Source organism: Ambystoma mexicanum, chromosome 7p, assembly GCF_040938575.1.
Source record: "Ambystoma mexicanum isolate Mex_15411 chromosome 7p, UKY_AmexF1_1, whole genome shotgun sequence".
In the NCBI taxonomy this organism is placed as follows: domain Eukaryota; kingdom Metazoa; phylum Chordata; class Amphibia; order Caudata; family Ambystomatidae; genus Ambystoma; species Ambystoma mexicanum.
Genome location: NC_090939.1, coordinates 384,972,669 through 384,999,725, shown reverse-complemented (window position 1 = coordinate 384,999,725; position 27,057 = coordinate 384,972,669). Strand labels below are relative to the sequence as shown.

Sequence of the window (27,057 nt, the reverse complement as noted above, 5' to 3'; positions counted from 1 at the left end):
AGGGGAGTCCCCCCTTAATTTGCAGACTAAACATCCAAAAAAATATCAACCTCCTCTTCCAATTGGGTTTCTCAATCAACGAGAAAAAGTCAAACCTGGTGCCAAACACCTCAAAACAGTTCCTAGGAGCTGTCCTAAATACCCAAGAGGGGTTGGCCTTTCCATCAGAGGAAAGAATTCGAAATTTGTGGCTGCAAATTGCTCAATATCAGGCCGGTTGCAAAAAATAAGGGTGCGCAAAGCTATGCGTTTGCTAGGCATGATGGCGTCCTGCATTCACCTGGTTCCCCACGCGTGCCTGTGCATGCGACCCATGCAGGAATGGTTGGTGAAACAGTGGTCTCAGGCAAGTGGTCAGTGGGACGATCTAGTGGTCGTTTCGCCAACATTAGTATAGAGTCTTCGCTGGTGGACAAGGGAGAATCTTACGAAGGGGAAACCCTTCTACGATCCAGAGATAGAGGCCATTGTCACAACAGACACCTCCCTGGCAGGGTGGGGAGCTTACTACCTTCACCACTAAGCTCATGGTCTCTGGTCTCACACAGTGGCTCAGAACCACATCAATCTGCAAGAACGTCTGGCAGTCTTCAAAGTGCTTCGGGCATTCGAACCCCTCCTTTCCAACCAGTCAGTGCAGATCCTAACAGACAGCACAACTGCAATGTTTTACTTAAACAAACGGGGGGACTCGTGCTCAAAATCTGTCCAAGCTTGCCCAGCAAATTTGGAAATGGGCACTCAAACGGAAGTTTTATCTGTGATCCCAACATGTTCCAGGGTAGCTCAACTCGATAGCAGACGCTCTAAGCAGAGATCCCCTCCCAGAGGAACACGAGTGGCGGCTACATGAAGAGGTCATAGGAGACCTCTTCTCTCGGTGGGGTTTCCCACAATAGACCTATTCGCCACAAGTGAAAAGAGGCAATGCCCAAACTTCGCATCCAGGTTCCCTCAGCCAGGCTCCAAGGGGAACGCCCTATGGATGAATTGCTGAGGGATATTTGCCTACACTTTTCCACCAACCCCACTGATGAGGAAAGTGGTGAACAAGATCCACAGGGAACCAATGACGCTCATCCTAGTTGCTCCTATGTGTGCGAGACAACCATGGTATCCACACCTGCGCAAACTGGCGGTGTGCGACCCCATCAAACTCCTGTGCCGGTACAACCTACTCTTCCAGCACAAGGGACTAACAGTGCACCCACAGCCACAATCTATGAACTTGGCAGCATGGCTCCTGAAGTCATAGAATTCGGGCATCACAATCTGTCACAGAGATGCATGGATATCTAGAAAGAAGCAAGAAAACCAAACGCTAGGCACTGTTACTTTGATAAATTGAAACGTTTTGTAATTTGGTGCCAGAATAAGCCAATCAATCCCATTGATTGTACTCCATCTAACATTCTTACCTATATGCTCCACCTACTTGATGCAGGGTTAGTGTTCAACTCCCTAAAGGTCCACCTGGCGGCCTTGTCAGCTTAGGCCACTTCCGATTATAAGATCTCATGGTGGAAGGTACCTGTCATCAAGGCATTTATGGAGGGGGTAAAGAGACTCCACCCTCCAGTCTCTAACCCACCGCCAGGTTCGGACCTAAACGTGGTACTCACTAAGCTCATGGGACCCCCATTCGAGCCAATGCACAAGTCTCGTCTCAAACACCTGACTTATAAAACTGCCTTCTTAGTAGCCATCCCTTCCATAAGAAGGGTCAGTGAAATCCAAGCTCTGTCAGTGCAGGATCCTTTCTATAATATACATAAGGACAAACTGGTTTTACTGACTCACCCTAGGTTCTCGCCTAAATTCATTTCAAAATTCCATGTTAACCAGTCTATTGAGCTACCAGCTTTCTAACAGGAACCCAAAAGCGCTGCTGATGTTAAACTCCACACACTAGATGTGAGGAGGGCGGTCCTCTACTACGTAGAAAAGACCAGACCGCTAAGAAAAACATATCAACTGTTTGTCTCCATGGCGCCAGGCAGAGAAGGAGATTACATCTCTAGGTGGATAGTCAGATGTATCCAACTGTGCTATTCCCTTTCAAATAAGACACTGTGGAGTGGGCCCTGGCCTTTTACGCCCAGGGCCCACTCCACAAGAGGTACTGGAGCCACTCTGACGTTCATTGCAAATGTCCCCTTAGACAGTATTTGCAAAGCAGCTACATGGAGCTCTATACATACTTTCACTCCGCACTACTGCATTGACACTCATTCCAAGACAGATACACAAGTGGGACAAGCGGTTCCAAGACATTTAGTTGCCCATGACCCTTCTCACATCCCACCTCCTTCTTCTAACACTGCTTGCTAATCTATGCACAGCAGGTGATCTAAGCAGATTTCCCAAACATGAGAAGGGATACATTACTCACCGTAATCGTATTTCTGATGCTTGTATCTGCTTAGATTCACATGCGCCCGCCCTTCCTGCCCTCTGAGAGAAGGTGCATGGATGCTTGTGGTCTTATCTATCTTCAGACCATCCAGGATTTTGCGGCATGAAATGGCAAATTTTGCAGCATGAAATGGCAAATTTTGTGACACAAACCTTTATTTATGCTGCCATTTTTGCAGCACAATTTTTATTGACTGGAGGATGCAAGATTGGTACATTGCGGTGTGGCCAGCGGGCGGACGATGCAGACGTGATCTCGCATCGCTCCGGGGCCGCCAGCAAGATCCTGCTGAAATCCTGCCATAATCACCACCTGTGAGGACCAAAATCGCTCTGATGAGGCAAGAACCACTGCGGAGCAAAACCGCCTGATCCCGGACCAAAACCGGTGCGGGAAACCCTGGCTGAGACGCATAGAAGAAACGAGGCCCGCAGAGCGCGGGACCGACAAAATGGCCGCCGTACGCGGCAACTGACCTGGGGCGCCGTGCAGCGAAGTCATCCTGAGACAGCGTGAGAGAGACTGCAACCGCGGGCGCTGGATTACCGTGCACTGGGGGACAGTGTGAGCGTGGTCGAAGTCGCTGCCTGCCTCCCACCGGCGAGTGGGGTGGCGGCGGGCCCCAGAAAACGAGCGACCTTGCCCGAAAAACAACCCTCTGCGGGCCGGACTGCTCGACTGTCGCTGTTGCCGACGCATCGCACGGAGGGCTGCCTACCATAGCCCACCCCCGAAACCGCCCAAACCCGGACTGAAACCGCAGGCTCGCCGTGAGACGAGGGGCGCCTTCTAGATCCACAGCACGGAGACTGCAACCCACACGCTCTGTGAGAGATCCAGTGTGAACCGAAGCGGAGGGGGACGAGGGATCGACACGCATGCTGCTGCCGAGACACGCGAAGCAGAACTGAGGGCGTGCCGCTCCACGTAGAGCACCCGTCAAACGCCCGCCGAACCCGCATCAACACAGCGGTAAGGAGAGGGTGATCGGTTGGAGTGGGCGACCCGTAATTTCCCCCCCCCACCCCCTGCGAGACTGTACGATCCCTGGGATCACTCCACCTGTACCCCAGAGTACAGGAGGGAAGCACCCTAAAACATATTACTGGAAGAGAGTGGTGGGGGACATGAGGACCAATTAAGACAGCACAATTAAGGTGGCGCATAACACTCCCAGACGAGGCGTACTGGCTAATCCTCTCACCAGCGACGATCACACACATAAACGCAGAACTGCCCTTAGAATCGTGCTAGTACTACCAAGACTGTGAAAGCAACAGGGGAACCGAGACTGTCAAGCCGATGTACCAGCCTGTGGCCGACACATAAAGGAGAAAGGGTGAAACCAAGAACCAACCCACCAGCCGATGAAGTCCACTGGTGGAATGATGCAATAACGCAAATTAGTGGAGGCATCCACGTAAAGATCAGGAACTCACACAGTGAACCACTTGCCCGAGAAGGTAACCTCCTGACCAAATAACGCCAGACGAACTACCCCGAAAACGACCCAGAAACTGCGCACTACATAACGACAGCAAACCAGATAGCTGCTACAATGGGTAAGGATAAGGCACTAACCACTAAAAAAGGGGCCAATCAGAGCACCATGGAACAATTCACGACCACCAATCTGCCCCCACCAACGGACTCAGATCCACAAAACCCTGGAGAATCTCCATCCCTAAGGGACGTGATGAATGCCATTGCCAACTCACGATCCTCAATGGAAGTCAAAATGGATAGCATCACCACAGAAGTCTCTCTGTTGCGACACGATCTCCAAAAACTCTCCTCCCGCACTGGTGAGGCCGAGACCCGTATATCTGTTGCAGAGGATGACTTAAGAAGTATGGGCCAGCAAATGAACAGAGCGCTAGAACGCATCAAAGTACTAGAGTCCAGGGTGGAGGAGGGGGAGGGCAGATCAAGGAGGAATAATATACGCATACTTGGGCTGCCGGAAAAGACTGAAGGGGACTCCATGGAGCTCTTCCTGGAGAAATGGCTGACCGACCTATTCGCTCCCAAGACCCTGTCGACACTCTTCTCAATAGAGAGAGCGCACCGAGTCCCAACGGGCACACCAATACCTGGGAAGCAACCGAGAACGGTGGTAGCGAAGATCCTTAATTACAGAGATCGTGATGCTATATTGCAAATGGCCAGACAAAAAGGAGAGATAACATACAACGGCTCCAGAATAGGCCTCTTTCCAGACTTCACTAGGGAGGTGCAGAAAATGAGACAATCCTTTGACCCCCTCAAGAAGCGCCTGCAGGCACTAAATGTAAAGTATGGCCTCCTATTCCCTGCGCAATTGAAGATATACCACAATGGTACCACAGTACACTTCACTGACCCCAGAGAGGCATGGACCTGGGCTGAGGGGCATCTGAAGGGGGAATGGAACCCATGCAAGCGACTAGAACCAAGGAGAAATAGACCACATCTGAATGAGCCCCCAAATGAGATACCCCATCAAGAAATGGAGGCGAGACCCCAGAGAGGAAGTGATTAAGTACAAACATGACTGTGAGATGAAAGAACTTATGACACCTGAGACCCAGGCAAAAGCAGTGAATCAAAGAGAAATGGACCAAAGCTAAACGAACCCCTACAAACACTACCCTATCAAGATATGGAAGCGATACCACGAAACTAAGACGAATAGATGAAAGAACGGACGAAGGATAAAATTACCATAATGTGAAACTAAAGATGGACCACCTAACGAACATAACAATTGGTGAAATGTATGCTGGCGGCCCCAAAACCTGGCGCGGCACTACCCCCCCGGACAATTACGAAGAACGCATTGAGGTATTCCTAATACCAAAGAGACTATAAGTAGATAGATGTTTTGTTTAATGGGCGATGCTTCAGTTGGGGAAGGAGTATAGGGCGGGGGGATCGGGAGTTACACAGGTACCCAAAGGACAACTGGCTCATCAGGACCTCATCGAATAAAAGAAGCTTGCAAATGGCAAGAACCAAACATCTACATATGGCCACGAACTCAGTGAGCAATGACTACGGCTGGACTTAAGGGAAAAAAGCTTGCCTTCATGACATGGAATGTGAATGGCCTGGGGAACAGCATAAAGAGAAGACTAGTAATGCAATATATTACTCGACATGATCCGGATATAGTGATGCTAACCGAAACGCACCTGGCGGGCACGAACTGCCAATTCTTCAAAAAAAACAAATACAAAACAGCAATCCATGCAGGCTTCTCCATGGGTTCGAGAGGTGTGCTAATACTAATAAACAAAAGAACCCCGATAGACGTAACACAAATAATTCAAGATCCGGGAGGCAGATTTGTGTTTATGCATGGCACACTATGGAACCAAACCATAGCTACAATGGTGATCTACTCGCCCCCAGCATTGTTGGCCCCCCTACTAGAAGAAATCACACCAATAATAGTAAATAACCCAGTGGATACGCTAGTGATGGGCGGAGACTTCAATGAGGTGATGAGCACCGTGGAGGACCGCACACATCAGAGAGGGGGAAATCCGGCAAGACCAACCAAACTGGCCAACTTCGCATCAGCACTGGGCCTTGCAGACGCTTGGAGAGACCTCCACCCAGGTGAGAAACAATTCTCTTTCCACTCCGGTGCACACGGATCGATGTCCAGGATAGACTATTTCTTCCTCCCTGGGGTAAATATGCACAAAGTGATCGAGTTAACCCTGCAACCCCGAGGAATATCAGATCACTCCCCACTCACGATGACGCTTGAGACACAAAGACCTCAGCCCCCACTGAAGTGGCGACTAAATGCATACTACCTGGGATTCCCAGAACTAACGGAGAAAATCCAAGAAACAACCGAAATGTACTTTGAACTAAACCAGAACTCCGTGGAAGACGCTGGAATAGTATGGGAAGCATATAAAGCAACTTTAAGGGGTGAAATATTAAGCTGGACCTCAGCACACAAAAAATTACACCAGCAAGAAGTAAAAGAAGCAGAAGCAGACGTGAGAAGAGCTGAAGAGAACCTCATAAGGTCAGGAATGACAGATGACAACACACCCCTAAAGGTGGCACAAAAGAAACTACACAATGTGGCGCTGACATGCGCGAAACAAGCGCACAGAACTACACGAGCAAGAATATATGAAACAGGAGACAAAGCCAGCAGAATGCTGGCATGGTTGGAAAGAAGGGAGGATAGACACCTCTTGGTGCGACGAATAGGCATCACAGATATAGAATGGGCCTCAACAGACTCAGGCATAGCGGAGGCCTTTGCAACCTATTACGAAAAGCTATATGCTCCACCGACAACTCCGCTGGACGCCACCACATTGGACTCAGTGACCATCCCAATACTAAACGAAACCCAGAAGCTGAATCTTGAGGCTCCAATAACAGAAGAAGAACTGACGACAGCCATCTCCCAGCTACAGAACGGAAAAACCCCAGGGCCGAATGGCCTTCCAGTGGAAATATGGAAGAAAATTGGCACCCGAGAAGTGGCACCGCACATGCTCAAAATGTTCCTGCAGGCGAAAGAGAAAGGCATCCTACCACCGGACCTAAGACAAGCCAGCATAGTGGTAATACACAAAGAAGGCAAACCTCCAGACGCATTTAGCTCGTACCGTCCAATCTCTCTCATTAACACGGAAACTAAAATATTGGCCAAAATACTAGCCAACAGGCTACAAACAGTGATAACCTCCCTAATCCATCCAGACCAATGCGGCTTCATGCCACAAAGATCCACACGAATGAACATACGCAGGCTTTACTCTGCCATTGAAAGATCGGCCACTCTACGGGACCCGCTGGCACTGCTCGCTATTGACTTCGAGAAGGCCTTCGACTCGATCCACTGGGAGGCCCTGTGGTACATTATGGGTAGAATGGGATTTGGACAGCAATTTACAGACTGGGTTAAGCTCCTATATAATGCCCCGATGGCTGAAGTTAGGGTCAATGGCTGGTCCTCACGAACCATTAAACTCGGGAAGGGTACCAGGCAGGGATGTCCCCTCTCGGCGATGTTGTTTGCACTTGCAATAGAACCACTGGCGATAATGCTGAGGGAATCCATGGATTGGAGGGGGTTCCGCTGGGCACAGGATTGGGAGGACAGGGTGTCCCTATACGCAGACGATCTACTAATCTACCTTAGTGACCCAGCGATCTCCAGCCCCATTGTGACTAACATACTAACTACATATGGAGCCTTTAGTGGGTTGAAGGTAAACTATGACAAATCCCTGATTTTTCCAATAAAAGGACTAGATGCAGCGACCCTAGCAAATAACCCATTTAAGATCGAGAAAGAGCAATTCCGATACCTGGGGATACAAATCTCAACAGACCTAAGTCAGTATATTAGGAGGAACCTACACCCAGTAAGGGATAGATTTGTAAATGACGTTAAACACTGGATAGCCCTTCCGCTCACCCTACTGGGAAGAGCTGCTTTGTTCAAGATGTTGGCCCTCCCCCGGTTTCTATATGCCCTGCAGAACGCACCGTTATACATACCCCGAACAGAATTTCATAAAATAGATGAATCGCTCAGGAAATTACTTTGGGGAGGGGGCCACCCACGAATTGCTCTCAGAACCCTTCAGCGCTCAGTGTGGGACGGAGGAATCGGGCTGCCACACCTGCAGACGTATTATTGGGCTGCCCAAATGTCGGTAGTGGATGATAGCCTGCATGCTGATCCAATGATACCACACAACAGAGCAGATGCCCAAGCGGATCATGGAGTCACCCCGCTAGAAAGCCTGTATCAAAAGAAAACCCGACAAACTACACCCACAATGGTGGCTCAGAGAACACAGATCTGGACGGATGCGCATAAATACCTAGGATGGGAAGGAAGAGTCACTCTGAAACAGCCCCTGTGGTGGAATAAACACCTCCCGGAACTTAAAGACATTCCCAAATGGGCGGTCTGGGAGGAGGCGGGGATACAAACACTAGAAGACCTGGTACAGGATGGCGAAATCAAGACATTCCAAGTCCTGGAGGACGAATTCGACCTCCCCACCACGGAGCACTTCCACTACTTACAAATAAGGCATGCACTTACCGCAAGCGAAATAGATCTTCCAAATATACCGGAATGCACCCCGATCGAGAGGAATATAGTGATGGAACGGATTGGGCATAAAGTAACCTCCACGATGTACAATGCCATCAATTCATTTGCCACGAAAGAACTCACAGGACTTAAAGAGAAGTGGGAAAGAGATGTGGGTCAAATACAAGCGGAAGACTGGACAATGGCACTCATGCACCCCCGGGAATCAGCAATTTCAGCCAGGATCAGGCTAGTACAGTTGAAAATCCTACATAGGGTTTACTATCCCAGGGAGGCCCTGCACCAGTGGGGAAGAGCGACAGACCCCAATTGCTTGAGATGTCACCAGATGAGGGGTACCTTTTTCCACATCCTATGGGAATGCCCGCAGATACAAGACTTTTGGCAACAATGCTGCGATAAGCTTTCAGCAGTACTTGACCGCGAAATACCGATGGACCCCAAACTCCTGATACTGGGAATAGTTGCGGATATAGAGCTATCCAGATTTGAAAAACTCATGTTTACAACGACTACGAGTCTTGCCAAAAGAAACATAGCCCAACTATGGGGCTCGCCCACACCGCCACAATACACCAAATGGGTAGCAGACGTGGACATGTGTATCCCAATGGAGGTGAGAGTGTACACTACAAGAGGATGCCCAGAGAAAGCGGCCAAGATATGGCAAAAATGGGAGGATAGCTGAAGGCAAGCAAAGAACAGACATGGAGACACTGAGCGCTGACCTGTGAATTGATATAAGCCATCGGAACGACTTTGAGAAACTCTAGATGTAACAAGTTTACAATATATGCAAACAGAAACCTGAAGCCGGAAAGAAATGTATACCTGAGTGTTTAAATGTTATAAATGTTTAAAGGGTTATGTGTGGTGACCAAATGTCGACTACATATTGTTGTTGTGTTTGATGATGTCAAAAAAACAATAAAAAATGTTATATCAAAAAAAGATTGGTACATTGCAGAAAAGAAGCCGTGTGCAAGGCTACAAGAGAGCCAAGCTGGCGTGTCAATATATCTATCTTTTGTATCAAATAGGAAGAGTCCTAGATGTCTCTGGTTTGGCAGAACAGGGTTTGTTTTGGCTACGTTTTTTGGTTTAATGCCTATTTCATATTATTAATGTTATTAAGCATTATCAATTTTAATGCTGAAAATGTTCCCCTTCTATGTTCCCCAATCTCACAAACACCCACACACCTCTCACCCAACACACCTAACACGTCTCACCAATTCCCCATCACAATTTGTATTTTTGAACCTCACGCTCAGTCATACACATACTCACATGCTCTGTCACACTGCCAGGTCACAATTTGTGCTCTGTAGTCCCTGCCAAACACCAATTCCTACTCCCAACTCACACTGTACGCTCCCCAATTCCTGCCGCAGTATATAGTCCTTCATTCTTGCATGCTACTTCTCCATCTTTCATCCTTTCTCCCATTCTATCACATTCTTCCCTCATCCTTTCTCCCAATCTGCAGTTTACTGCCCCTTTCCGGCCAACCCCTCTCTCCTTTTGGCCCACTACTACCCTTGAGCCCATGTTACTTCCACTTTCTGTACCTCTGCTCTCTCTATGATTATTGGTCCTCCGTCCCACTGCATCCGCTATGCTCTCTTGCCCACGTCTTCCCCCTTTGACCTACTGCTCTCCCTCTGATTCCCCCTTTGCTTTCTTGCCTACCACGCCACAGCTCACCCATCACTCACTCTCTCACTCCTTTCTCTCACATATTGTGATCCTTTTTCAATTTTTGAAGAAAACTGTAGATTTTGGCCTAAGAAAATGGGGCATCTAAAAATAGAGCAGAGGTTGTGCTGTTTTTAAATAACCAATTTTTGGAAATGAGCAGGCCCCCTAATCTCAAAGGTGACCTGCACATTTCCACAGGGCTGAGCTGTAGCGGTAATGATGTGCTGGCCAGCCGCCTGAATATGTTTGTGTTGGAAGCGCTCTCCCGACAATGCTCTACAGGCACCCCCTGCATTTCACCGTGACTGGCCCTTAAGGGCCCTGCCACTGTAAAATGCAACCTAAAAAACACATTTCTATCCCATTTGGGGAACAGAAATGCAAGCGAGACAGCAGTTGTCACACTTAAAAAAAAAAAAATTATAAGTATTGCATGAGTCAGTAGTGTCAGTAAAGACCCTGTAAAGTAGTGCCACCCATCGTATGCATATTTAAAGGGGGTGCATAGGGAGGCCTACAATTTCTGCACATTTAAAAGCGCATCTTGCTTGTCAATTTGGGATGCACTTTTAAATGCCCAGAAATGCCCCCTGATTTGCGCTAAGGGGTGAAAAAGGACATCTGAATTGGCGCATATGAGAAGCGTCCATTCAGATGTCCTTTGTGGATCGGACTGCTCTTTTCTTTTACTCAATTTACGATTTAAACTGTGGTCGCTAGGTTGAGAGGCGAGACACTTCCCCACAAGGCCACTTGAGGTACTGAGCCAAAATGCTCTGAAATCCCATGCCAGTGTTGTACTGTACAGACAATATTGATGTGCATATTTTTGGGGGTTTAAAAGGTGTGCACATTTTGTATTTTGCTAACAACATTATAAGAACATCAGCTATTTTCTAGGTGTTCATGAATTATCTTCTGAGGGGCCGAGAGGCCAATGTTTATGGGGGTGACTAAAATAACCCCGACCTGCACTGAACCCCCTCCCTCCCACTTACCCTCTTGCTAGGTGGAATCCCAGAGTATAAAAAGTCAATTTGCACTAGTGGAATTACACACGTCACTCTTCCAACGGCTGTTCCCACGTTGGCAGAGATGGGGGGGGGGGGAGTTTATGCCGCCATGGTGTTGACTAGTAATTGGATGCTGCATTTCCTTACATTTGCCACACAAGTAACTTTTTCTCTATATTTGCACAGTTTGAACATGAAGATTTCAGAAGGCTCCTTAGTGGCTGTTGTGGGCCAGGTTGGATCTGGGAAGTCGTCACTGCTGTCTGCCATTCTTGGAGAAATGGAAAAACTGGAAGGTACAGTTCAAAGAAAGGTAATTCTCAGTTCTCTGCTTTACACAGGAATGTAGGCGTACTCTTTAAAATTGAAGATATTTCCATTCTCAAATGTAAAATCTGTGCCCACGCAGATTAACAGATACAGCTGTGCATTTTCACAGTAATTATTTGTTGACAGCTAATTATATTTTAGCCACTTAGATGTAAATGGATAAATTATTAATCTAATTTTATTAGATCCATAATTAATTATTTTAATGGCTCCGTAAAACTTAAAGGTCAAGCAAAGAGACATTTTAGCTTTTGCTCAATTTTACATTTGAAAAGAAGCTTGTTAAATTAATCGCATCCTGAACTAGAGAATACTAATCTGGAAGAAAATATGAGTTGATATTTAGCTTTGTTTTTTTTAAAACTGTGCAATCTGTCAGTCATTAAAATGTAGGTTGTATTTTATAGTACTATATTTGCAAAACATTACTCATTCTTTTTTTCAGGCAGCAGTTTGAATTAGGTACCTGAGGTCTAGTGACTTTAGATTTTGTTTCCTGTCTCAGACCCTTATTATGCATTATGATCCATGCCATACACTGTACCGGCACTTGGCAAAGTGCCCTGCACCCTGCACCCTGCACATACTAACACAGGCAGCCATTCTATATTCTGCTCCCTGCAGGAGAGAGCTCGTGCACACTGTGTGTGTGCCAAATACTTCTGCTTTGGGTGCACATTGACAGAGGTAGCTTGCCCACATGTCTCATTGCAGCCAGAGATGATTTACTGGTTGTTAGTTCATCATTCATGCATTTTTAAAACATTTTTTTTTTAATTAACCACAGCAAAACGTCAGACTTTATAAAGCATTTACATCACCAAATGCGTCTGGAACATGTCTGCATTGCCCCCCCAAACCCCCTCCTCCTGCCTATATTGTGCTTCACTTTCAAGATATATTGAACTTTACATATCTCCACAATCTACCTTCATGGCTGGGCTACCACCCCCATCCCTTCTCAGTAAGTCTCAAGGCCATCAGATCCTGTACCATGTACTTCCGCAAGCTTAAATCCATGCTTTTCTCCCCCTGACCTCTATGGGTCACCCCCTGCCATACTGCGGTTTCAGCCATAGTCCATTTCTGAAGGTCTCTGCAGCACTGGTTTACATCCAGCCTAGTACCACCCCATTGCTATCTTGCATTTTACCAAAATGTACACCATATCCCTCAGTTTGGACACATTTCTCGCCCGTTTGGGGTGCACAAACAGGCCTGTCATGCAGGCTTTAGGAGATCCTACATCCAACCCGATCCCTGCCTTTGCCAGGACCTGGGCGATGTCCTCCCAGTACTGCCGTATTGTCCCGCAGGCACAGAACATGTGTACCAAATCAGCATTAATCACTGCACATTTTGGGCACTTCTGTTTGGGGCGTTGGCAAATTTGGCTACTTTCCCTGGGTTTAAGTATGCTGTGTGTGTTATATACAGATGAATTAAATGGAGCTTCGCATTCCTAGACACTTTCCTGTGGTATATTAATACCTTGCCCCAGGCTGCATCTGTAAATTTCTCCTCACAGTCCGACTCCCAGCGTGTCTCCCTCCCGGAACATAAGTAGCTCATATATCCTCGATACTAAATGTCCCCCTCTGAAATATCATATAAAGTTTCCAACTTATCCTCCTCCTGTAGTCCCTCTTCCCTTCCCGGCCATTTCCGCTTTACTATGGAGGTGAGCGAGGCGTATGTTATACATTGTCCCTCATGTATACCTTTCTCTATTACCAATGTTTCGAAGTCCTTCCATATGCCTTCCTTTTACACTCACCTGGTCTCTGCGGAGGCGTTGGGGCACGGTTGCAGCCCTCCCAGGAGTGAGGTCGCTCGGGTCCGACTTCGCCCTCTGCGCTTATGTGGTGACTGGTGGTAATAGGTGATGCTGCTCGGAACTGCTCCTGCGTGGAGAATAGGGGGCATGAGTATGCCAGCTTGTGTGCCTGATCCCCTTCCAGACCCCTTCTCCCAAACCATGGCACCCGTGGGATGCGCTGTACCTGGAAAGCTCACCTGTTGATTAGTTTTGGTGAGCACTCCTTCCTGCTCCTTCTGGCAGAGGCGCTTGTATGATCGGGATCGAGTACCTTCACTGGTCCCTTGCACATGGTAGTCCCGTCTTGCTGCGACTAAGCTACTATACTTCAGGTAAGTGTTCCTGTTTGCCTTTGTCTTTCCTCGTCTGTTTTTGTTGTATTGTAAAGTTTGTTGTCTAGTATTGCTGTCCGTTTCGCTTTTGATGTTTGCTCTTTTGCTTTCTTCCTTGCAGGTGATGTTGCTGGCCCGGTAGAAGCTGCGGAGCTCGAGGCGGCAGCCGGAGGGAACGAGGAACGAAGCTGCAGTGGTACAGTAACTGGTAAAATGTTAACTAGGGGGTGCGCAGGGTTCAAATGCGGCGTGGCCCTAGGATGGATGTTCTAACCTTTTCTTCTTTTTCACAGGGTCCGAGATTGTGGACGCGGAGCGCAGTGCTGCGGTGTCAGGATTAAGATCACTGGATGTCGGGAGATGAGTCTGCAGATGAAGCCATGAAGCACCGGTTTCCTGGAGGTGAGTATGCAGGAGAATGCCTGCTTTCAAAGGAAAGTAAACTGGTCCAGGCGGTGATGAGCGTCACGTTTCACGCGAGTGCACAGTAACGGGAAGCACCACCCTTAAGGATGGAGCAGCTTATATAGTGGTTGTATACTAATTGACCTTTTCACAATTGACCTCGGGAGAATTTACCTAATTTAGAAGGTCAATTAGGACATATATGCGGGGGAAATCCCCCGCAACCTCCCACCCAATCCAAAAACCCCTGCAACCCCCCACCCAATCCCCTTATATTATTTATAATCCAAAATCAACCCAATACATATATAAAATAACTAAAATAATATGTAAGTCAATTGTGCAGAAGGTCATTTGTAAAAGGTCCATTTGGGTAATACCTATATAGCTGAGCTTCGGAAGCCACACCCACTAGGTTCAGCCTGCCTGCCACACCCTGCCACACCCGATGAGTCAGCATACGAAGACCAGACCTAGGGAGCCACACCCGATGAGTCAGCACATGAGGATGTTCTCTGGAATAAAGGCTTTCAGCTCCTGGAAGGTTCTTGTAAAATAAAAGCACTCCTGCACTGAAATAAAATGTTCCTGCTCACATCTCTATATGAGCCTGATGCCAAAGGCACCAGGACTGAGTCCAGCCGGGGCCCCTGTGTTTATGGGTCCCAAAGGGACATAAGTGAGTCAAGTGACCCATTGCCCCCATCACTAGATGGTGTGTTTTTTGTGTTCTGGAGCCTGTGGCCATGACACTTCCTGTGACACATCCCCCACCATTACTATCCCCATTGGTTCACAATATTTCCTTACATTTAGTCTAACCTGGGAGTCCTCTTCCCTCAGTGTCACGAGTGGAATCTAAGGTGTGTAGGGTGTGGCCTCCCATGCAAAATGAAGCCCCCTCCGCCATTTCATCTTCCCTAGTGCTAACAACAGTGGAGCACCCGGAGCTCTCCTCGCCGACGTCCATATTACCTCCTTCAAAAAGAACGTAGTGGAGGCCGACTGCAGTATTTACGCATCCTCGGTCTGCACATCCGATAGCCAGCTTGTGACAAACTGCAGTTCACCCGCCAGGAAGTATGCCTCAAAATTGGGTAACTTAATACCTCCTTGTTCATACAGCCTCTGCAATTTCATCAGCGCTACCTGCAATCTTGTATTGTGCCTTATAAACCCACGACATAAAGCATCGAGTTTCCGAAAAAAAAGCCTCTGGGTATGCTGTACGGAATATTAGTAAAAAAGTGAAAGAGCCACAAAAGTACTATCATCATCAACATTGCCACCCTGCCAATCACCAAGAGTGGTAATCTGGCCCAGAACGTCATAGAGTTCTCGATGTTGTCCAATGCCCTCACTTTGTGCTATACATATTCCACCGTAGGGTCGTGCCAAATATCCACTCCCAGGTATCTGAACGATTCCACTTCCCACGCAATCGGTAGCACTGGTAATTCCTTCACAGTTTACCCATTATACCTAGCCAAAGGGAACAGGCACAACTTTTGTGGATTAATCGTGATCCCCGATAGTTCCGCGCATCTCTCCAGTACGTCTAAAATATACTGCAAATTAACTTCCGGATGCTGTACATATAGCAACATATCATCCGCATATAATGAAATTAGGTCATCCATGCCTCTCACTTCAATGCCCGCCTCCCGTTATTCCACCCTGAGGTACGCCGCCAACGGTTCCATGGCTAATATAAACAACATGGGCGACCACGGGCAGTCCCATCTCGTCCCTTTCTCCAGCTGCCATTGGTCTGAAATGTGGGTGCCTGTTTTAACCTTCGCTATTGGTTTGCTGTATAGCAGCTTCTCCCATCTTATATAGGTTAGTCCCATGCCGAACCTGCGCAGGACCGCTAGCAACCATGGCCACCTGACTGAGTCAAATGCCTTGACCGTGACCAACGAGGCCACCGTATATAGCTTGGAACTCTGCTCGGTGCAGTCTAAAATGTGATGCAACCTCCTCAGGTTACATGCAATATTCCTAGCCGGGACATATCCCGAAGGGTCTGTGTGTATTAGCTTGCCTATCAGTGACTTAAGCCTGTTGGCTATCAGTGCTGTAAGTATCTTCCCGTCCTGGTTAAGCAACAATAGGGGCCTCTGTGAGCCACAATCCTTCGGGAACTTGTTAGGCTTTAACAATGGAACAATTACTGACTCCTGCAACGACCTCTGCAACTCCCCTCTTTCTAGAGCTTCTGTCAGCATTTCCAACAACGGGGGCCCCACCTCTGCTTCAAATTCCTTGTAGAATTTGCTAGGTAGTTCATGCATCCCCAGTGACTTACCCATCGGTAACCCTCTGATGGTAGACACCAGTTCTTCTTTAGTTATCGGGGCTTTTAGATGGCTTGCTGCATCTGTAATCTAGGCGCATCTGCAGGAGAGTTATCTCTCCCAAAGCATTCTCTATCTCTGAGGCCTGTGTTGCCAGAGTATCTGTGTACAACGCCTTGTAGTATTCCCTAAATCGCCCATTTATACGTTCTTGTGTCCAATGGACCACCCTGCTCTGCCCCTCGATCTCGCTCATTTCCTGTTTCTGATAATTTTTACATAGCCAGGCCAACAAACCTCCCGGCCTTTTCTCCCTCCATATGTTGTCTTTCCACGTACTTCCTGTAGCTCAGCTTGCTCAGCCTTTCTCAATGCTCCAAGCATTCCTGTTGCAATCGTGTGACCTCTCGAGTCTGGTCCTTGGTCGCAGTGCCTGCAGTATCTAACTCCCCTAGCTTAGTTTCCATTTCCCGTAAATCCCTTTCAATGGCTGCCTGCAAACTGCTTGCCCTAGCAATCGCAGTCCCCCTGATCACAACCTTAAAGGCCTCCCACAAAGTACCCGCTGACTCCACACTCTGCGTATTATTCCTGAAGTAATATGTCACTCCCTCTCTCAAATGCTCCCGGAACTCCTGGTCTTCAGGGACTCGCTCTTCAGCCTCCAGGTCGGGATACATGCTCGAGGGGGCAAGCTCTGCCACGTCACCACCAAAGGAGCATGGTCACATAATACCCTTGCCTTATATTCTTCAGTGTTAAATTCTCCCACTGTTTCTGCCCCTGTAAAGACGTAATCCAATCTAGTGTATAAGTCTCAGGGGGCTGTGTGATGTGAGTAACCTCTGGTCAATGGCTGTAAAGGCCTCCATATATCAGTCAAATTAAATGCCTGTAGAAGTGCGTTTAGGGCCTTGGCTGCCGGGCTAAGGTGTTTCAATTTGTCATCGGACCTATCCAATTCTGGACATAACGTACAATTAAAATTTCCACCCCCCCCACACTAATGTTCCATCTCTGTGTACCGATATGTGAATATAATGTTCGTAGGTACTTTACTGTATTGTAATTTGGTGCGTAAGTGTTGATTTTGGTCACATTCCCTTGTTCCAAAAGTCCCTGCCCTATAACCAACCTCCCATCTCTGTCTACCGAGGTCTGTAGCACCTTAAACGGTACTGTTGGCGCTATCCATATCAGAACCCCTCTCGCATATGAAGAGTACGGCGAGCCCACGGTCGTTCTCCTCCATTTTCTAGCTAGGACCTTTAGTTTCTCCGCAGCGAGATGTGTTTCACGCAACAGTGCTATTTCTGTTTTCTGGCGCCTCTGGTACGTCATTATCCTGTGTCGCTTAATGCAGTTTTTCAAGCCCCTGACATTCCACAAAGCTATTTTAAGTTCCCCAGCCATGAATTAGCATCCACACCAATCTCCTCCATTCAATGTACTCCACCCACTTATCCATAATGTTACCATAGGCTAACTCCCCGTAAACTACCCAAACTCCCCCTCCGCTCCACCAACAAATGCCCAGCCCAATCCCTTGCGCTCAGGCATACCCGCTTCTCACCCTTACCTGATCGTCTATCCTCTTATCAGGGTGCAGCAGGCGTATATGCACACTTTTGTATCCTAAACAATTCCACACTTAGGTAAAGAACACTCCCCCCTAGTTACTCCCCGATAGGAACTCCTACAGTGGCTCCTATTTATTCATCATATATTGCCTGATTACTTTACCATCGTCTTCACACATTACGCCCAGTTCACAGTGTCTGCCAAGGGCCCAGTTCTGCATCCATGACCAGTCAGCCTGTGCCCTCCTCTCTTGATTTGCCATCTCCTTCCCCCCCTCGGCATGTTCTCCATATCCAGCCATTTCTGAGCTTTTTCAGGAGTGTCAAAGAAAGTTGCTCTCCCATTGCTTATTATCTTTAGCCTCGCCGTGTACAGCAGCATATATTTAAGGTTCGATGTTCACAGCCTTCTTTTCACCGCCATGAAGTTCATTCTCTGCCTTTCGGTACAATCCAGATATGCAGTGATATTGACCTATGCTCGATGTATTGTGCCTCTTTTCCGGAAGTGTTCCAAGATCTTTTCCCCGTCTTTTTAATTAAGGATCCTGGGATAATATGCCGTGTTGGGGCTCCCGGTGACGGTTTTCTCATCAGGGATCTATGCACCCTTTCCACCGTGAAGCCCTGGGTAAGATTACCTGGGCCGATTTCTTGTTGTAACATAGTCTCCATATAATTTGTTGGGTTTGCTCCCTCCTCGCCCTCCGGAAGTCCAATGATTCTGACATTGTTATGCCTGGCCCTTCCTTCTGCTTCCTCCACTCTCCCTTCCAGGTTCTTTACCTGTTGCTGCAGCACGGACACATCCTTAGCTACGCCTTGAAGGTCCGCAGTGTGGCCAGCCATTTCCTTCTCCAGCACTCCATCTCGCTCGTCTTGGTTCAAGAGGTTCATGTCTTTGCTGATCGTATGCATTTTGAATTCTAGTGCGATCTTCAACACCGCGATTGCTTCCAGTAATTGCTGGTCTCCTTTTGTTGGGGTCTGGTCTGCTGGTGGAAGCACCACTGCCGCAGAGGCAGTGCCAGCCATGGTCGCTGCTTTGGTAAGATTGTCTAGCGTGGGCTGCTTTGCCTTCGCCTTCTGTGATTTCAACATCTCAGCGCCGGTCCCTCGTGTTAATGTCCTCACTCTCCCTCCCCTCCGCTACGCACCTTCCCTCGGACCATGGCTTGTGCTCTATTGCTACACAGAGGCAGTCCTGTCTGCTGGCGATGCAATGCTATCTCTTTTCAGTTCTTCCCATTACCATTGCCCAAAGGGGGTTGCCATTGTTCCGCTGCCACGTTGTTGCATACGTGCAGCCCCCCTCCTGGATCCTGCATGCAGCACTCTTCCTTGTGTCAGATTGCGTGATGCGCACATTTTAGGGGTGGAACCCCACTTCTCAGGCTCTGTCTGCCTACTCATCAAATCACTGCCTTAATTTCTCACACCAACATGGGCAGTTCCAGAACACCGGGTGTGCCAGTTGTCAGCGCCTCTTGTTGTTCATATGATGTTGGCGGGCCGGGTTACGTTCCAACCCATCAGTTCTCTTTCCACCAGCCCTGGTGCTTGACTGCTACAGAATTACGTGGCCCACGAGCTCCCTACCTTCGGGAGCTTGATGCGGCTCCTATCACCACTCTTCCCTTGCTTTGCTTGCGCACTGGGTTCCAGTGGCCCTTTTATACTTCTGCCCAGCGTTCTAAGAATGTGTGCCTCTTATCCTTCTGCACATTGCTTAGCCTCTTTCTCCTACCACTGCCCAACAGGCACGTGGGCTGCACACCAGGTTTCAGCAACTCTCCTATAATTCTACTCAGCATTCTGAAAGTGTGCCTTTTCTCTCTCTGTTCATTGTTTGCACCTCTCTCCATGCAGTGTGCAACAAGCTTGTGGCCCACCTCCCGGCGTGTAACTTTTATGCGACCATTATGCAGTACCTGTATGGGTGTGGATTGCTCCCATCTGATGAACCCACTGTAGCGCGATGTCGACCCCGAACACGATTGTCCTTTCTTCTGTGAGCAGGGCTTCTCACCCCCACAGCGTCTCTGTCCATTATGCACAATGAACTGGCGCTGTGCCACGGCCTCTCTCTTAGACTGTTGCAGAGTATCTAAGGGATGTCACCACACCAGCCAGCCTCCGGTGTCGTCTTGTGATACTTCCTGCGCTGTAGGGAGTTTGGGTCTTTCCAGCCACTCTTCCCTTTGTTGCAGCGGTGCTTCCGCCATGCTGCATTTATCCGCACCTCCCCGATGCTTCATCCAGTCTCCTATCCGCATATCGTTACTGCTTGCTGTGGTCCCCGGCCATCTCTGCAGTTGTTTACTGCGCCAGGGGACCCACCGCCCGGGAGGCCACGAGCATACCTGCCTACATTTGAAAATCAAAATTCCTGAGATTTATGCCCCGCCCACAGCCACGCAAGACTCTGCCCATTTTCACAGGGCTACGGCCACCTGTCAAAAAGGTAAACTGGGTTGTTGTAGCCTTCAGTTTGCTTACTATAGCATTGAAAATAATTAATTCAATGCTATAGTAAGCAAAATGAAGGCGGCGTCGCCGCCAAAATAATAGTGCTTTCAATCCATGTCATTGGATTGAAAGCACTATTATTGCTGCGCCGCCGCCTTCAGTTTGCCTACTATAGCATTAAATGAATGATTTTCAATGCTATAATAAGCAAAATGAAGGCGGCGCCGCCGCTGCCGAAATAATAGTGCTGTCAATCCATGTCATTGTATGAAAAGCACCATTATTACGGCGGCAGCGCCGCGTTCATTTTGCTTATCATAGCACTGAAAATCATTCATTCAATGCTATGGTAAGCAAAATGAATGTGGTACTGCCGCCGTTATAATAGTGCATTCCATCCAATGACATGGATTGAAAGCACTATAATTACGGCGGTCGGGGTTCGCATTGAGGGAGCAGCAGCCTCATATAGTGGTGATGCGGGCAGTGGGCACGAACATTTCGTGCCGTTTCCGGATCCCGCCCACTTCTCCACCCGATTGGCTACCGGCAGCAACCATTCAGGTGGAGAACATGACGGGAACCGGAAAGAATCTCAAAATTCCTGAGATTCAAGGGACTTTTCCGGAGACCCGGAGAAATGCTTAAAATTCCAGAGTCTCTGGAAAAATTCTGGAGGTTAGGCAGGTATGGCCACGGGCCATCTCCGGCGCTGGATCTTCAAGTCTCTGTTTGACCCGGTCTCCTCTGCAACAAAGGCAGTGTAGCTCCTGGTCCGTGACTTCCCCTCCGTCCCTCAGTCCTCGAATGTGGCTCTCTGCTACGGCTCCTACCGCCTTCCTGCCGCACCATCTGTTGCTCAGTCTTATTTCCACTGCATCCTGGGCTCCTCCTTCGTGCTCCGCGTAGTGCCTCACGGTGCTCCGCCTGGGTCAACATGACTTCCTGTCCCTCTTGAGGTTCCCCCAGTTAGAGAGTGGGCAGGGAACCTACCCACCGCCAGGGTCTCCGTCCTCCACTGCTGCCGGGTGCAACGTTCCTTTGTTTTCAGCTGTCCACAGTGGTATATCTTGCACTGGCTATTTAGTTCCGCTGCCAGAGTCCCAGTCCTCCTCCCCGTGAGCTCTTACGCCGTGGTCCTCCTCTCTTTACACCACAGCTTCCTTCCACATGCCCCATGTCCCTTCACACGTCCTTGCATGTGTTTGCAGGGGTTTTGAACCCGTTATCATTTAGGTTTCAGGCAGGATCTTTATGGATCACGAGGAGCTGAAGGATAGAGTGTCCTTACAGCATGACTGCTAGCCACGCCCCCATCATTCATTCATGCATGCATGTATTCATTTATTCCCTCATTAGTACATTGCAGAAAGTGAAATACAATTACTGCCAATGGTATGTGGTATTTACAGCTGGAGGTCAAGTACTGGTCATTACTGTATAGAAAACCTCTTTATTGCTAGTGGTAGAATCATTGCTGATGTTCAAGTATTACAATCATTGGTAAACCTATTATCATCAGGAATCTTCATTGCAGAAAAAATAACAGATAAAATAGGTAGAATTTACCACAGAAAGTAAGACTTTCTCTGAGTAAACAACTTAAACAGGATGAACATCAAAACCATTTGCTTCTAGGTCCGGAGGGATGTCTAAATATTCTGGTAATTGACTAGTTGAGCTGAGTGCCCTGGGGCGCCATATTCCTGTATCTGAAATGTATATATGTTATGACTGACAGTGTTCTTTTTTTTACCTCTAGCATTTATTTTGCTCTCTGTTATTACTTAACTATTTTAAAAATCAGACATTTTTTTTTTAATTGTGATTTTGTTGGAAATTTACATTTTTCACAAAAAACATTCTTGATCTAATGAATCATTAAAAAAAGGAAAGAGAAAAACACACATTTCACAAATACATTTAAAATTTTAAATTTGATCTCCATGCAATTCATATTCATAAGAGCATAAATAACTTAGGGTTCCATAAGAAATCCTACGGATGGATCCTCATCTAAAGGCATCCTAATGTGGCACATGAATAAGAGAGTCCAATCGACTGGTCCTCCTCCAGAGGGATCCTAAAGTGACACGTGCATAGGTTTATCGCGGTATATAAAAGGAAAACAGCATACCGTCACATAAATAGCAAGTGCATAAAGTTTCTCAACAATTTTAAGTTTTCCTAGGTAATCCTCAACCGAGGGTTGCTAATGCGAAAGTGCTCATGCGAAATCGATTATTTCGATTTCCACCGGAATGGAAATAATCTCCTGTAGAAACTTCACCAAGGTTAAGGAACGGGTGGGGGCGTGGCTTGGCAGCCATGGAATAGGCTGCTTCACCTGAGCGCTCCTGAATCCGACAAATGATCCGCACGGGCGCACGCCTCTTGACCAAATAATGCAAAAGGAAATATAGCCTGGATGGAACATGAACGTAAGCTGAATCCAACGCATCGGTCCACCTGAAGATCGGACGTCGGGAACGGAGGTTATGCAACATTGTAACCTCCGATGCCTGAGGGGAAGCTGACAACAAAATAGCGGCATGCAATGAACAAAGGAGCCTCTGAGGGTAAGCGACAAACCTTTCACAAACAGTGCCGCGGCATGAGAGGACGGATCGCTCCTAACGTGGAACTCCATTGACACACCCTGCAAGTTTGTGAAGTGCGGGGGCGCCCGGTTTGCGGCGGTGTAAGCAGGTGAAAGGGGCCCCTGAGGGACCCTCGGATGTGGAAACAAGGCACAGTCACCACACTCGAATAGATAAGCCAGACACAAGGTTCCCGTTCCGTTCTAGGGTTTATTGCAATACAAAGAAGTCCCAGTTGGCCAAATGGTCCCACGCCCCGTGACGTGTGTCTAACAGACCTCGGGGGACGCAAGAGTGCGTGAAACGTACATCAGTTACATATATACAAACCGAGCACCTTACAATCAGCAATGACACAGTATGACACATCTGATGCCGCCCCCAATTCATTTTCCTTTGCATTAGAGGCGATGGTTGACCAGTATGACAAATATGACACCTTAGACCACCATATTTAGTAACGGTTTGCAATCTTCAATTTTACAGACCCCATTCTTTATTTGCGAGAACACCGCGTTTCTGTTTTTCATGGGCAAGCTGTGCGTAGGAGACTGGCACATACCAGACCTCACTATCGCTTAGTTTCGATTCTCGCTCTAGAGGTCAGCCCGCTCTCACTGGGCCTCACTGGGCTCAGAAAGGGGGGCCGTAAAGAAGATCATAATTCAACTCTTTAAATGCTAGTTTCATAAATTGCTATTCTTTCAGGAGACTCGCTGGCATTCGTGTACTGATTAACTGCCTTGCTCCCTGTCTTCAAGGATATGTGAGGGAGGGAATCGGGCATTTCTGTCTGTCTCTCCAGTGTAATGTTTCAACATGTTTCTTAGCCTTGGACCATTGAAGCGAAATAATATCTACAGCAAAGCAGTTTTACATGAGGCAAAGTGGCAACGTTAGAGCAGAGAGAGAAAACAAAATGGTGTTTCTGGTCATCTTAAAATGGCTTCACTCTACTTGAACTAATAGCTATGTAATAACTATTGAATATATATTCTTAACACTGTAAATGAGGCGGTTGGTCTTCGGCCAATCAATTATCATTCATTTCCGGACCCTCAAGGGGTGTTTGGTTTATCTGGACTGACAAACCCTCCTCTTGGCCGTATGCCAAACGTCTCATCCATACATTGCATCCTGCTCCGACCAAGTATTTGGATTAGATTCGGAATCTGATCCAAATTCTGACTCATGTACACTTGTTGTCTCCTCGTTATTATCATCAATATCAATTGCCATGAATTCTTTAATGGTTTCAGATTCGTTACTATGGCGAGTGCTTGATTTAGTAATGTTTTTTTGTTTCATCATTTGTACACACTCTTCGCTGATTTCAGTACATACTATGGGGAGACAATGTATGCAACAACAACATGTCACGAATATTCCTAGGATTGCTACTAGGATTGCAAATAGCTTCCATCCCCAGGATCACAACACTTCCCAGAACCAGGAGCTTATGTTCAATTCCCAGCCACCTTCAGGGAGGTGGAGATCAGAGCTTGACACATGCAATTTTCATATCGCCTCAAAAATCGTGGGGTAGGGAGGGCGCTGTTGAGCAGCCAACAAGATGGGTGCTTAGTCTCAACGCTCCGTGGCCCGTCTGCAACATATCCGCCTGAATCAGCGGTTATACGAATGCCCTTGACCTTGGAAGCTGAATACTTGCTCCTCAACGCCTCGACACTGTTCGGACCGGATTTGGCTCGAAACCGGAGCTGTTTCGCTGTGCTGCTGCCGGCTGGGGACTCCTGGGCCGCGTGATTCCCTGGTGGCCCATCCCCCCCTTGCCCTCAGAGAGCAGCTCTACTGCGGGGGACGACCGTCCGGCTCCTCCTGTTGCCTGCGGCGGGCGCGGCCGCCTCGAGCGCCATGCTCCCCCCTCCTCTGCCCTCCCGCCCTGGACCTTGCTGCTCTACACGGCTTGGCGCCGCTGCCCTTCATGCCTCCGTTTCATCAGGAGGGGTAGCGCCTGCACTAGTCGAGCTTCGTCGCAGCTTCCCTCGCCCGCCCGCCCTTGCTCCTGGCGGCGGCGGCGGACCCCCGCTGGGCCTACTCTCTCTGCGGGATCGCGGGGGCGGCCCCCCGCAGCCGCAACATCCTGCAGGTCCCGTCTTCTGAGGGGGGGCCGTCTGGACTTGCCGACTCTTCGGCGCGGCTTCCCTGGCCTGCTTGCTCTTGCCCTTGACGGCGGTGGGGGTGCCGGCCCCCGGCAGACCAACTCTCCCTGCAGTGCTGCCGGAGCGGCCCCCCGTGGTCGCGACGTCCCGCGGGTCCTGCCTGGCGGCTGGCACGGTGTCGCTGGTCCCGTGGGAACCCTGCAACTCCTGCCTGGCGGATCCCCGCACAACATAGCTGACACGGGGACATCCCTATAACTTCAACTTGCGGTCTTCCCCCACCATCGCTGGTCCTGTGGTGGGGCCGGAGCTGGGCTGCTGTACTCGGGCCGCCCTTGGTTCTGCCTCCTGCTACAGATCTGAGCCTTGCCACCGCCTGGATCGACATACTTTGTGCCGGGGTCCGCTCCCGTCAGGATCACCATCCACATATTGGCCTGCGGTGCTCTGAGGTGAGGGGACTGGGGCGCAGCACGCTGCTTAACTCGCATTTTCTTCTCCTTGCCTTATCCTCGTGCCGCGCTTGCCCCATCTCACGAGTGTCTGTGGCCCCCAATTGTACCAAGCTTACCCCACTATTCTCCTGTCTCCGAACTGTGTGGTTATTTGCTACGCTCTGAGCGCACCGGACACCCAGGACGGCGCTGCCCTCCATTGCTGACTCCTTCTGTCTGGGGTCCTCCTGGCTCCGGGGTGCGCGCTGCAGGTCACTATCCCTTTCAACTCACTCTGCTGCTTCAACACCCTACCTCCCCCTTGGAGTGGACTTGCTGCCTTACAATACACCCACTGCCAGTGCTCCTCGGTCCTGTCTCTTGAGCAGCTGCCTGCTGTTGCCTGACTGTGAGCCGTGGTCCCGTTCCAATCCTCCGGGGCCCCTTTGCTGCCTTTCTGCACTACACACCCTGCTATTCTTGGTGCACACCCCAAACATGTCCGGCAAGGGACGCGGGGCCAACAAAGCTGGAGCAATGGACAAATTTGCCAAATCACTTGCGAAACAAGACCAGAGTGGGGCTGCCCTCCCACAGGACGACCTGGATGCACCTTCTTGTCCTCCCCAGCCAGACCTCACGACGGTCATGGAGTCGATGCCCAAAGATTTTGCGGCATTCCATGAAAAACTGGACGACATAAACGCTAATGTGGCCTCATTACGCACCAAACTGGATCAGCATGGTACTAGGCTGGTGGAGGCCGAGACCAGGATTGGGGCCACTGAGGATGAGGTACATGTGCTCCAGAATACGGTCTCCGACCTGGTGCGAGATATGAAGCAGGTAAGGCGAAGTGCGACGACTTAGAGTCCAGATCCTGCAGGAATAATATCCGCATTGTTGGGGTTCCCGAGACAGCCCTCGGGCAAAATGGAACTTGCAGTCGAGACCCTTCTGAGAGACCTCCTGGGTAATCCTCAACTCTCCCCGTTTTTCACTATTGAGCGAGCCCAACGTTCACTGGCCCCGCGCCCCAGGCCGGGTGATTTTCCCAGACCAATTATTGCCAAGGTCCTCAGCTTCCGGGACAGGGACCACATCCTATGTTTAGCCCGCAAAAAGGGGAACTGAAATTTGAGTCCCAGACCATCCGCATCTTTCCCGACTTCTCGGTCAACGTTCAAATGGTGTGAAGAAGCTGCTAAGAGAGAGGAAGGTGGAATATGCCATGTTGTTCCCCGCAAGGCTGAAGCTCACCCACCACAACAAATTGTACTTTTTCACAGTCCCAGAGGATGCGGTGAAATTTATTGAAGCCCATATCCCGGTCCCTGGGCCTGCGGTTAACCTGGTCGAGGAGTGCTGAGTCGGTTTGCCTTGTACCCATTATTTGATGTGGTATCGCTACCACTCTTGCCATATGCATGCTTTTGTAACCTAA

General features: G+C 48.8%; 1 protein-coding gene across 4 annotated transcripts in view; it reads left to right on the top strand.

Moving 5' to 3' along the window:
* The window catches only part of LOC138526081 (multidrug resistance-associated protein 1-like), a 1,621,759-nt gene that overhangs the window by 589,559 nt on the left and 1,005,143 nt on the right, over positions 1-27,057 (top strand). For all 4 annotated transcript variants that reach the window (XM_069636425.1, XM_069636424.1, XM_069636423.1 and 1 more), the window contains exon 12: positions 11,408-11,534. In XM_069636425.1, the coding sequence (XP_069492526.1) occupies positions 11,408-11,534 (127 nt within the window). The remainder of the gene's footprint in view (positions 1-11,407; positions 11,535-27,057) is intronic.